The 13,140-nt window shown below is 37.6% G+C and overlaps 1 protein-coding gene across 1 annotated transcript in view; it reads left to right on the forward strand.

Moving 5' to 3' along the window:
• MDN1 (midasin AAA ATPase 1) overlaps positions 1 to 13,140 on the forward strand; it is a 105,221-nt gene that overhangs the window by 32,966 nt on the left and 59,115 nt on the right. The window contains exons 27-40 of the mRNA XM_063329975.1: positions 440 to 581; positions 710 to 844; positions 921 to 1,059; positions 2,025 to 2,163; positions 2,251 to 2,381; positions 3,885 to 4,029; positions 5,171 to 5,300; positions 5,856 to 6,089; positions 6,851 to 7,048; positions 8,493 to 8,701; positions 9,228 to 9,350; positions 10,361 to 10,558; positions 10,650 to 10,757; positions 11,877 to 12,065. Of these exons, the coding sequence (XP_063186045.1) occupies positions 440 to 581; positions 710 to 844; positions 921 to 1,059; positions 2,025 to 2,163; positions 2,251 to 2,381; positions 3,885 to 4,029; positions 5,171 to 5,300; positions 5,856 to 6,089; positions 6,851 to 7,048; positions 8,493 to 8,701; positions 9,228 to 9,350; positions 10,361 to 10,558; positions 10,650 to 10,757; positions 11,877 to 12,065 (2,220 nt within the window). The remainder of the gene's footprint in view (positions 1 to 439; positions 582 to 709; positions 845 to 920; positions 1,060 to 2,024; positions 2,164 to 2,250; positions 2,382 to 3,884; positions 4,030 to 5,170; positions 5,301 to 5,855; positions 6,090 to 6,850; positions 7,049 to 8,492; positions 8,702 to 9,227; positions 9,351 to 10,360; positions 10,559 to 10,649; positions 10,758 to 11,876; positions 12,066 to 13,140) is intronic.

Raw genomic sequence — 13,140 nt, forward strand, 5'->3', positions numbered from 1 at the left:
TAACTTTTTTTTTTTAAGCAATAATTTTGGATGTGTTCTGATGCTCCTATGTTTAACAGACATTTAGCACTTAGTATGTAGCTAAAACTATTGCAAATTTAAAAGCAATTGCAGCAGCACAAACCGGAGCATGTTTCAAAGCGCAAACATATTTTGATGTAGAATCTAGTCTTTTGCTTGTATTTTGTTTTATTCTAGGTACGTGTTTTCACCTTAGATTTATATTTATTATCTGTATATTTTGTTCATGGTACGTAATCAAGTACCTGCATAAAGATAATTCGAGTTTGAGAGTCATGACTGTACTACACTTTTTTTAAAAAAAATACGGTTTGTTTGAAGAAGTGTCACATCAGAGCGCTCTGATTAGCTTTGCTTTAAGTATTTGGACAGGTTCATGAAAAAATGGCTCACGTTTTGTATTTTGTTCCTATGATAGTCTTACCGCAGAGGTTCGACAGTGTTTGCTGGGAAGCATGGGTTCATTACCCTGCGGGATCTGTTCCGTTGGGCTGAAAGGTACAGATTGGCAGAGCAGCTGGAGAAGGAATATGACTGGCTTCAGCACTTGGCAAATGATGGTGAGCCCTGCTGCCTCAGGTTTTTTAAAGTGTCTGTAAAACTACCTTCTAACCCTAGTTCTTAAGTATAAATTTTTGTTGCTGATTAACCAGGTAGTAACTGCTTTCTCTTTTCCTCTGTTTTATAGGTTTTATGCTTCTGGCAGGCAGAGTCAGGAAACAGGAGGAGGTGGATGTTATTCAGAGTGTCCTTGAAAAACACTTCAAGAAAAAACTATATCCTGAGTCTCTCTTCTCAGGAGAAAGTGTCAAAAAGCTACTGGGTGAGTTTCCTAGAAGGACCACACTGGTAGTTCTGTAGATGTGACTGAAGCTGATGGATTGCCTTGTGTTGTGCAGCTAAATCCTCCACGCGGATGTCGGTGATGGAGAGAGATTTTAACCATATTGTCTGGACTCAAGGGATGAGGAGACTTGCCATTTTGGTGGGAAGAGCCCTGGAGTTTGGTGAACCAGTACTGCTGGTGGGAGACACTGGGTAACCTTGCTTTTTATGATGCCGTTCTCTGTAGTGCTGGCACCAGCCACTGAGTCAGACACAAAATGATTGTGTGGGCTTCAGTGCTGCTTTGATCTGGGACGTTTAAGCCTCTGTCATGGCAGACTTCCAACTGCTGTTTTTCACAGTTCCCTTTTGAGGGGGGAAGCACTTGTATCTCTTTCAGCGCAAGTCTTTAATGGGATTATCTGCATTATGTATAACTATGTAGAAACTATATAGAAAGTAGTAAAATTGAAATGAGCTGACTTCTGTCCCCACCTTTCACAAGGTGCCCTGTGGAATCTCACTGTGCCTCACTGGAGAGACTGCTTTTGGGGAATTGTGATATTTTTCTGTTTGAGAGCACATTCACTTTAGATGTTTTAAGAATTCGAATATAGTCTTGCTACTACTTTTGCTTCCCCCAGTCCCCGCCTTATATGCTGTAAAGGCGGTCGTGCAAGTAGATGCTGTCTGCTTCTATGCTGGTTATAAATTAGAAGAGTAAATTTTTGTGGGGGACAAGGGAAGAAAACTGCAAGAAAAGGGAGAAGTAAAATTACTAAGGTAATAAATGAGAACTCTAGGTACTCAGCGGTTTACTCCCTTGGATTTAGGCTTAGTGTAGACATGTAGCATCTCCAGTTTAGTGAAATGAGAGGTTAGTTGAGTACCTGTAGGGGCAGGCTGAAATAAATTTGACTTTGAACCTGTAGAAATCCATCAATGCAGATATTGATTTAAATTTATTTAAAGGCATCTTGTGCAAATCAGCACCAGTTGTTGTGCCAAAAATGGCTTCACTTTGCGTACATTTCTTTCAAGGAAGGGAGCAGAAGGAAGTTTGCATGCTGGGCCTTTGCCTCATACCTATTCAGCGAAAGTGAATCCTGTCCAAAGTGAGCTGATTTTTTTTTATTTATTTATTTTTATTCTTACCTCTCAATTAAATTTTGTTGCAGGTGTGGTAAAACTACCATATGTCAGATCTTTGCGGCATTAACAAATCAGAAGCTGTACTCAGTGAATTGCCACTTGCATATGGAAACCTCAGACTTCCTGGGAGGACTGCGTCCAGTCAGACAGAGGTCGAAAGACCAGGTTTGTCTTACATCGATGGTAGTTTGGATAGCGTGACCAAAAAGTAGCAGTTATTAATGACTTCTCACTTCCTTTTCTGTTTCTTAGGAAGAATCTGATGGTTCTAGACTGTTTGAGTGGTGTGACGGACCTCTTGTTTTAGCCATTAAAGAGGAAGGCTTTTTCCTCCTTGATGAGATTTCTTTAGCTGATGATTCTGTACTAGAGCGACTTAACAGGTATGTCTTAAATGTGTTAGTGTTAAGTATCCTTAATGTGTCTATTCATTATGCAGACATGATCAGGGTAAATCTAGGTTTTTAGGCACATTTGTTTCCTGGCCTGTGTAAGCTGCTCTCTTAATCGTGTATTTCTTGCTGAAAGGAAGAATGACCCAGATAACACTGGCCTTGTTCGTATTTCAACTTCTGTGCCAGTTTGCTTTGATTTTCTAATTGTCATCTCTCTGAAAGAGGTGCTAGTTTTAATCACAGTAATACTTAAACAATTTTTGATGTTTGAAATTTTAATTAGAGCTAGGGGGAAAGATAGTAAGGTAAGACAAGACGAAACTGCTTTGTCTTGATGTCTTAACTGGAAAAATAAAAGGTGCTTTGATTAAAAAGCAGATATGTAGATGTTTGCTTGATATTTGTTGGTACGCTGATTACGTCGGTTTTGAATGCTTTGGTTGGTTCCATTACTTTCCATTTGGCTTTATAGTGCTGCTACAGACTGATCTTCCCTCAAATTGCTGTATTTGTTTCATGGACAAAAATAAGATGATGAAAGGATTCCCTTTATTCAATGAATCACGTCCTTGGAAAAGAAGTTAAGAATATAAACCCTAGTTCAGTTAAAACAGTTTAAACAGTATCTAAAGACAGTTTACAGCATGAGTCAAGTTGGAAAATAAAACTAAAATTCCAGTTGATCATCTGCAATATTAATATTTTCAGTCTGTCAGTGAGCTCTTGAAAATGATGCATCTTGTCAAATACCACAAAAAAAATGTAGTTGTTTCCCTCCTCTGTGTGTGTGTGCAAAAAAAAATAAATAATAAAATAAAATCACTTCATTATCTGCTTGCAGCAGTATCCCACGTTTTAGTTTTTTCTGTTACCATGATTAGCAGCTATTTTTTCTACCGCATCCAAACCCTCTCTGTTGCAAGCTGGCTTTTTTGCATTGTATCGCTGCAGCTATCTTTCTTTCATAAAGTTCAGTTAACCTCTTTGTTTTGACAGTGATACTAAGCAGTGTTTTTCTGAACAGGTAACAGCTCCAACTTCTACAGCTCTTAGTGTACAGTGAAGTACAGCCAATAACACAAACAAAATCCCCCCAAACTACAAAAAGCTAGTAGAATGCTTCTCAGATGTGTAGTCTGTCAGCTTGAAGACCGGTTCGTTGTGCAGGTTTCTTTGTCTAGCTCCTACGAATATAAATTTTGCCATTGCCTTTTTTTTTTTTTAGAGAGAGCTGTGAGATATATTATTAAGTTTATTTGAGAGATTGTTTGAACTGAACCTTATCAACAAGGTTGGCTAGAGTTCCCTTCTGAACAAAATTAAGAAGTGTTCTCAATTGGGGAGGCTGAACAGATTTTAAATTTTTAATGTGAGTTCTGGGGTAGTGAAGGTTAAGTCAGGCCAATTCATGTGATTTTCATTTTTAAGTGACCTTTTGAAGTGTGAAATTAAATTTGAAATAAACATTTATATTTTTTTTAACCTCTCTAGCATTCTTGAAGCTGAAAAGACATTGGTACTTGCTGAAAAAGGTGGTCAAGATGATGAGGAGAATGAGGTAGAACTACTAGTTGCAGGAAAGAAATTTCGTATCCTTGCGACCATGAACCCAGGAGGTGACTTTGGGAAAAAAGAGGTAAATGTCAAAGTAACTGGAAGTACAGCGTGCATCTTCTGGTCATACTGACTGGTTATGGATTGGAGATGCAAGGCGAAAATGCTTCTTGCTGGTTGTGTTTCATAGTAGGCGTCTGCCTCATCGCTCTGAAGGAGGATTAGGTTGTATCTATTTTCCATCACTTGTGTGTGCTGTCATTTTGACAATGTAAGTCAATACTCAGCAGAATGTCAAAGAAAACTTTAGGCCTCTAAATACTCTAGGTAGACTTGATATGTAGAATACCTCAAGTATGGGAAATGTGGCTTGCGAAGCAAGTAAATCCAGCTCTAACATGAGTCTGGGGTAGTGTGAAGTTGCATAATAGATTATTCTCTGTAATACTGTTCAGAAAGTGACAGTTAGAAGTTATCTTGTTGTTCTCAGTGAATATGAACATCGCGTCTCAAAAGACCTTTCTCATTAAATGAAAAAAAAAATCTGTTTCTGAACTTTGGCTTTAAGTAACTTGAAAAAGTTTTTTTGTTAAAAAAACGAAAACAACAAAACAAAACCAAAACCTCTAAGCAGTGTTGGGAACTGAGATTTAAAAAAAAAAAAAATCTACAACCTCTTTTACCCAAAAGAAGATGGGTACTCCATTTAAAGTGGTTTCTACAGTACAGAACAACTCATTGTAAAGCCTCGTGTTTAAGGGGGATTTATTTCTGCATTGCATTTGTGATAATGATTTTTGCTTGAGTAATTCAGCCAGAGGAAGAGAGGAAATTGCAGAAACAAGTTGTAATTGAACGCAAATTTTCACGTAGTAGTTCGGTTCTGTAAGCAAAGGGAGATTATGTCCCATTGTTTGAGACATCACATCCTAGAATGAAATGGAGCCTTGGTGCTTGCAAGCCAGCTCAGTTACTTCCCATATTCTTTTGAACTTACTCATTTATCAGCTGTTTCCTGCATTGATGCCACTGCTAGAAATATTAAAGTCCACATTTTCTCAAAGATTTTGCTGCAAAGTGGCTTTGTCAAAAATAGAAGGAAAGGTCTATCTTGTTCGCTTTATTGTTCGCAAGTACTGTGGCTTACAAGGCTATCAGCTAACTGCAACCTTAAGTAACGTGTCATGTAAATTGAATTGCTCTGTCATTTTGCTTGTTTGCAGCTTTCTCCTGCATTGCGCAACAGATTTACAGAAATATGGTGTCCACAAAGCAATGGCCGTGATGATTTGATGCAGATTGTAAAACACAATCTTCATCCAGGATTGTCTCTGGGTGGAATGAACAGTGAAGGTGGGTATTTACCTCTGTGTTGAAATTCATACGTTATTAAGAAAAAAATTAGTTTCAAGGCTGCTAAACTTTCCTCAGAATTTATACCACCATGTCCCTTTTTCTTGTAAGTACGTCTCTGAGGACCTTTTTGAAATACTTTGGACTTTGTTCTTCCTTCATTGTGTATGTTATATGGCTAGCTGTAAGTAAGATCAAGGCTGTATTTACTCCACCATCCAGGTAGCTGAATGATCCCCAGCCCTTTAGAGCCTAATCTTAGTTTTGGTGTAAGGTGTTGAAAGAACTGGCACTTCAGTTTCTGCCAGCAGCTTCACTGTTACTGTGAATCACGTGTTTCTGACTTGTTACTCAAATTTAAACGGATTTATAACAGCGCGGGCATGGACTTACTCTTCAGTTATCCTGCCTGTTAGGATATAGAGTACCCATCCGTGTTGCTTCTACAACTACAACTGTCCCTACTTTAGTGATGCTTATTATACAACAATGTAGTAGATGGGACCAATAAAATTATTTGATAACTAACATTGATTTTTTGACTCTTCTTTTCAGGGTCAGACATAGCAGAGCTCATGATGGACTTTGTTGAGTGGCTGACTAATCAAGAGTTTGGTCGCCAGTGTATTCTCAGTGTGCGAGATGTTTTGTCATGGGTTAATTTTATGAATGTCACGGTCGAGGATGAAGACTCAAATTCTGACAAGGAATATAGCCTTCTGTACATTTCTCCAATGATGTCTTTTATCCATGCTGCATGTTTGGTATACATTGATGGAATAGGATCAGGTAAGTCTTCAGTGCTCATTTGGTAGGAAAAAATATGAAGGTATATATTTGTACTAATATGTTTGAGTAGAATGCAAACAAAATGCTTTGGGCAGCATAGAACTTTTATGGGAGAAATCTTCACTTCCGTTTAACAATATCCTGTTCTTCATATGCCTTTTTTGTGCTTTCAGTAGCAAGAGTTTGAATAATACCACAAGCTTAAGTAAATTACAGTAGTAATAATAATATTACAAAGGCTAGCACACAAATTAAGAAAGCCTGTGTTTTTTACTGAGTTTTCTGAGCTAGTATGCTACTTAATTACGTGACCACATTATTCTCTCTCTCTCTCACCCCACATGTCATCACCTTTGCTTGCTAGCTTGTATGACGTGCATAGATAAGAACGCATCTTTGCATGTTTGGCCACTGGCCCAAATGATAAATAGGAGATATGGGAGTGCGGAAATAGTGAAAAGCGACAGAAATGCAGAGGGAAAAAAAGGCCTGAGGGGGCTATGGCAAGGGATCAGAATGATAATGATGGTAGAAGAAAGGGGTTTGGAACTAAGGTGTCCTTAATTCTGTTGCTCGCAGAACAATTTGTCCATGGTAAATAGTTCTGGAAGCACTGGCAAGCAAAAGCACTAACATGAAATATAAACCTGAAACAGCAATACTGCACAAAAATGGCATCTGTGCATGAATTGAGTTCCTTAGTCATAAGACGAACGTGCCTAGTTATATTTCTAAAGCACACTTAACTTTTCCAATTACAGGTACAACATCCTGCTCAGCTGATACAGCTTCATTAGCTCGTGAAAAATGCCTGACATTCTTATGTGAGAAAATGAGTCAATTCCTGGAGCTGACTGATTATCAGAAGAATGAACTAAAGATTTATGACAGAACAAAGGAGAAACAGTTTGTGTGGATGGACAACTTTATGGGAATCCACCCCTTTTTTATTCCAAGAGGCAAGAGACTTTGTGGGAGTGGGTGGACATTTATTTTGTGGGTTTTATTCCCAGTAGTTCTGTTATTCACTAAATTTAAGTAGGGTATCTGAGCCATTACAGAACAATTTATAGTTCTCAAGCCTTTTTTGCCTCCAAGTGTGTTGATTGCAACTCGATCACATTTATTAAGATGACACCTCTGTTAATTGCTTTCTTTGACTTTTTAAAATTACTGGTTAATGGCCTAATTTTAGTAGATTGTTGTGGCGTAACAAAGCTTCTTTTATGTCAAGTTGTAACTTTCCATCACTTTGCGTGGTCTGAAGGTCTGCTAAGTTCCACTAACTAAAGCTACAGTTCATCCTGGGCCTTGTGCAAAGCATGGGAAGCAGAGTTCGTGGGTACAGTGCTAAACAGAATGGGGACTAATACCTTGGTTTGCTGTAGCCGCTCAAAGATTCACTGCAGTTCTTGCAAAATTACTTAGTCCCTGCATTTTCAGTTCCTCGTGTGGCAAATTATGCAAATGGAATTATACAAATATTGCTTTCTACCCTTAAAATACAGTGATGGGACTAAAAAGTGATGACTATGAGCTTTCTAGTTCAGCTGGTTAGTTTTTAGTACATGGAACTATGTGTTCCTAGTGCTATATAAGTCATTCATCTTTGAATATGTTGATATTCATGGGTTGTGTTAGCCGTGCATAAAACTACAAGGTAATGCTTCTTTGTAAATTGTTTAGTTTCCCTCGGCTAATTAGCTCACAAAAGAAAGAATCTCTTTCATACTAAACAGGTATCAAGATGTGTCAGATAAACTGGTGATTAATATCTTGTATACCCAAGCAATGCTGTATTACAGAATTTGGGGAGTGATGTCCCAGTGAGCTAATACTGCCTGGAATTTGTCAGACAAGCTCTGTACTCTCTCCTCACTGTATGTCATAACAGCAGTAAAGAAAATGCGTGCCTAGCAGCGCGCTTTAATTAAAGCACTCGTCCTTCACGCAACTAGCAGCGTATGGAACGGATTAATATGTTGTTCTGTAACATGAATGAATTGTATCTTTCAGTGCCAAACTTCCAAAAGCTGCAAAAATTTTAGATGCACGTGTCTGAAGCGCAAGGGCAGATTTATGATTTTCCAGTGATAGATCTTTAGTTTAGGCCATGAGTCAGGAAGTGTCGAAGTTTCATGGCAAAATGCATTGCATATTCGTATGCTTTTTGTAAAATTCCACATAAATACGTGGAGGTGGGCTGAGACACAGCTGTGAGTCAAATGGAAAGTATATGTGCCTGATCTCTGAGAATGGGATGTGAGCTTGATCTACACTGCTTGCTCTATCAAGATCAGCAATTAACAGACAGAATGATCTCGTTCAGAAGCATACTGTCAGCAGGTCCAGCATAAACATTCTGGTTTAATTGTTTTCTGGTTTATCTTTTCTTTGTTTTAGGCCCCGTTCTCCAGAGAAACAGCATTACAGATTATGCTCTAAATGCCGGGACTACAGCAGTGAATGCACAAAGACTCTTAAGAGCCCTGCAGCTTAACAAACCTATTTTGTTGGAGGGGTCACCAGGTGTGGGCAAGACCAGTCTAGTTGCTGCCCTGGCAAAAGCCTCGGGAAACTGTCTTGTTCGAATCAACCTATCTGAGCAAACGGTAGAATAAAGTATTATCTTTGTAACTTAGTGTTCACTGCAGGGAGGAGGTTTTTGTTTAACTTAAAAAGTGTAGTTCTTTTTAACTTTGGCACTGAATCTGAAATGTCATTTTTTCCTTCTTGGTCTTAAGATAGAACTAAATGGGAAAGGGGGAACCAGAAAGAGCAGTTAGCTTCTGTGAGCAAGTGCCAATTCCCAGATTTTTCTGTTCTTTTCAAGTGAAGACATGTGTATCTTTGTCTACAGTGTTTTTCTTGCCTTCTGCAAAGCTACTTGAAAACAGCTTTAAGGCTTTTTAGCTTTTCTGTTCCAATTTAAATTTTGTTGTTGTTAAATATAGTAGCTGGTCACTGGAGTCTTACCATGGAAAAGCTTTTAGTGACTTAGTGAAATTTAATACCTACATTTTAGCTCTATTTAAAGGGGAGGGAGGAAATGTGAGGTAAAGTTCAACAAAGGTTGTTTACAAACTTTTGTGGAGTTTTGTGATTTATTTTTTTCCTTCCCATTCTCTGCTCCCAAAGGATGTGACAGACTTGTTTGGCACAGACTTGCCTGTTGAAGGTGGGAAGGGAGGAGAATTTGCCTGGCGTGATGGACCACTACTAGCAGCATTAAAGGCTGGACACTGGATTGTATTAGATGAGGTAAAATCAAGTTTGGAGCACAAATAAAATGGAAGAGTGGAGGTGATGATTTGGCATGTAGGATAAATACCTTTTGAGGGTTGATAAAATAAATTTTGCTTAATTTTAGTTATGTATATCCAGTGCACCATTGACAGTGATCATTCCGCTCATGAGAAAATTAATATCCCTCTACTAAGTCTCTCTGCCCTTTCGCCCTCCATAGAGGGAGTGTAAAAGACCAGCTTTGGCCAGACCTCTTTTAGACACGGGAACAAGGATTGAATCTGCCTAAATTAGTGCAGAAAACTGAGGATAGGTTTGATTTACATTTGAAAGTTTTTTTTGGTTCTTTTTGAAAGAGTGTCAACAGAAGTTTTGGTACACATGCTCTTGTATGGATATAATTTCACTGAAATAGAAGGTGTTTTGCTCAAACTAATATATTGTGTTGACTACTGATTTAATTGAGATGAAGAGTTCCATTTTGCCAGTGTAAACTATCCTGCCACCACAGGTTTTTTCATGTACCAAGTAGTAAATGCTTTGGAGCATATGCGTGCACAGAGCTCACTTCCTGACAACGTGTGTTCTAATTATTGTTGAGTGTAGCTATTTGTATGCCTTTTTCCTATTGTGAAGAATACCACTCTATACAACCATGATACTTAAATAACCCAGACTGCCTTCATTTAAAAAACAAACAAGCAGACAGAACACTCCGGATGCCACAAATATATGAACATAAGTTCAGAAGAAACACCTTGAACATGCAGATTTTACAATGGAGAATTGTTTTGTTATCATGGTGAAAACACAGTACAAATAGCAAGTGCACATAAGGAAAACTGTTAGTTTTAGTTTTGTTGCACCACTGTAATAACAGTCTAGCTGGAGGTAATCCCATATAACAGTGCTGGAACTGCAAGGAAATTGAATTTTACCTTCTGTGTATCCCAGCCTGTTAAACTAGAGATTATGCTGAAGTGTTTTGTGGAGCATTAATGTTGTATCCTTATTTTTGTCCTCAGTTGAATCTGGCTTCTCAGTCTGTATTAGAGGGGCTAAACGCATGCTTTGACCACAGAGCAGAGATTTATGTTCCAGAATTGGGAATGAATTTTCATGTACAGCACAAGAAGACTAAGATTTTTGGATGCCAGAATCCATACAGACAAGGAGGTGGAAGAAAGGGTCTGCCCAAGTCCTTTCTTAATAGATTTACACAGGCAAGCTTATTTGTTTGATTTAAACTATGTCATTATCCTGTCTCATAGTTTTCTGACTGTATCAACACTCAGCATGCTCTTTATTCTACAGGTGTATGTTGATCCACTGTCAGCAGAAGATATGGAGTTTATTGGGAATACACTGTTTCCTGCTATTGATAAAAGTATTATTGCTAAAATGGTTGCTTTCAATAACAAGGTAAATATGTATTTTAATTTATTTTGTGTGGAAGTAGGCAGAATGCAGTAAGATTAAAAAAAAAAAGTCTAATATTATATTTCCAAACACTTTTATAGAGAAGTGCATGGGTGAAAAAGAGGAATGGATATATGCAAAAGAAAATAAAGAACACCACTAAATATCACCTGAATTCTTTTACCACTACAATCAGATATTTGGTTGATAACTGAGGAGGCATTATTTTTCACAGAAGATTTTATTTATTTATTTATTTATAAAGGGCTTTATTTTACAGAAGGTGGAAACCGTTATGATTTGTTAGCTTGGTGAAGTGAATTGAGAAAATAATGTGTTTCTACACATATGGATTATTCTTGAAGCACAAACAAAATTATATCTTAACAAGAACTGAAATGTGTATTTCTGTTTCTGGTCTGAATTTTTAATCTGCTCTTTATTGTGCAATGTTGTTAGTAAAAGCAGCATCTGACCTTTACAGAAGCAGGAGCTTTTAAAGGTATGCATCATTCTTCTGGATCACTGAGAGACCAATAAAAGGAAAATCTTTCCTGATAGGATTTCTCTATGGCAAAGGATTCAGAGATGGTCGGATCTAAAATTGTGCTAATATAAAAGGTTTTCAACAAGCATTAATTACAAGGCATCAACTTACTAGCTATTTTGTGGTTTAGATGCTGCCACAAAGTGCAGGATATAAAATTCTCAGAATTCTATTTATGGTCATGCTCCTGAAATTGTGTTTAATCTTCATCTCATGAAACAATAAGAAGTGCAGTAATATTAAGAGAAAATAGTATTCCTTGGCTTTACATAAAATCTTTTGTGGCAGCAACTTATTGAATACTCATTTATAGAGTGCGAGAGGAAAAAAGGAAAGTTGAGCTGAGTGTTAGAGGATTACTAGAGGACAGACAAATGAAATCAAGCGTTAGTTCCTGACATCTTCGGAAAAATGGATACTGCTTGTTCTTTCTGTTGTCCTCTGTCTTGTAAGCAGTGCCAAAGGCAGAAGTTCAGTTGAGTTTTTAAAAAATATCGGAAGACCAGCACATGAGTGGAATAAAAGACTTTTTATTATTTTTATTTTATTTTATTTTTAATTTCTACTTTTTCCAGATTGACAAAGAAGTAATGACTGAAAAAAAGTGGGGACAGAAAGGAGGTCCCTGGGAGTTCAACTTACGTGATCTTTTCCGCTGGTGCCAGCTTATGCTTGTTGACCAGTCACCAGGATGTTATGATCCAGGCCAGCATGTATTTTTGGTATATGGAGAAAGAATGAGAACCAGGGAAGACAAAGAAAAGGTGAGCTGTGTTCTCCTTCCTTGCTCTTCAGATTGTCAGGAAGTATTTCTATAAATCCAAGTATAAATTTGAAGATGTCTTGCAATTCATTCATAGGTATTACCTCTTAAAAAAGAAAAATGGCATTGCTTGGGATTTGGTGGCTTAATTTATGTACCTGTTCCCCTTGTCCTTTAAAATATCAATTCAGTTACCTACTAGTATAAAAGCAGGAAGCTGGTGTAAACAAAGGCAAGTATGCTCTAGTGGCAGAGATTGTAGGTTGTTTGTTTGTGGTGTTTTTTTGTTTTGGGGTTGGTTTTTTTTGTGTGTGTGTGTGTATGGTTGGACTCGATGATCTCAAAGGTCCTGTCCCACCACGAAGATTCTATGATTCTAAGTAGAATAACAAAGGACTTAAACAGAGCAAAACACATATTCTTGTGTCATTCTGTATTAAATAATAACCTAAGCATACAAATGGCATGGGTTGCATGCATATTTGTGAGGAAAGAGAAGACAAGGAGCAGAGAAGCATTTTTAAATTGTTCTGGCTTGGATTTCTTTTATTGAGTTTTATTTATCTGCCACTCCTTTTATCTGCCTGTCAGATTGCTCCCCTCATTCTGTTACACTTGCTGCTTAAGATTCCTCTAATAAAATGCATTCACTGCAGTTGTTATTCCATCTTTGCCACCTACTTATCCCTCTTTTTCCTAGACATCCTTTGCTTTTGTTTTATTTCACAACGTTTAAATGATATTAAACTAAAAGTCAATTAGATTCTAAGGCTGAAGTTACTTACTGAATGCGACTGGATATTTTTCTCATGGGTTTACTTTCCTCTTTCTGTAGCATTATTATGTTTTTCTGTGTTATCAAAGAGCCTTTTTTATGGAGTGACTTCTTCCTTAGTATTTTGTTAAAGAGAAACATTACTTAGAGTATTTCAAGTCACAGGAAAGTGTGGTTAATGAAGGGGTTGCTCTGGGCAGCTCACACTCACTTTAATTACTTGCTGCACTTTGAATGAAATGACGCTTGTGCTCAAACTGTTAGTTGCTATCACATGGCTCTGAAGCTGAGAGGGAATGCT

This window comes from Chroicocephalus ridibundus, chromosome 3 (assembly GCF_963924245.1).
Source record: "Chroicocephalus ridibundus chromosome 3, bChrRid1.1, whole genome shotgun sequence".
NCBI classification, from domain to species: Eukaryota; Metazoa; Chordata; class Aves; order Charadriiformes; family Laridae; genus Chroicocephalus; species Chroicocephalus ridibundus.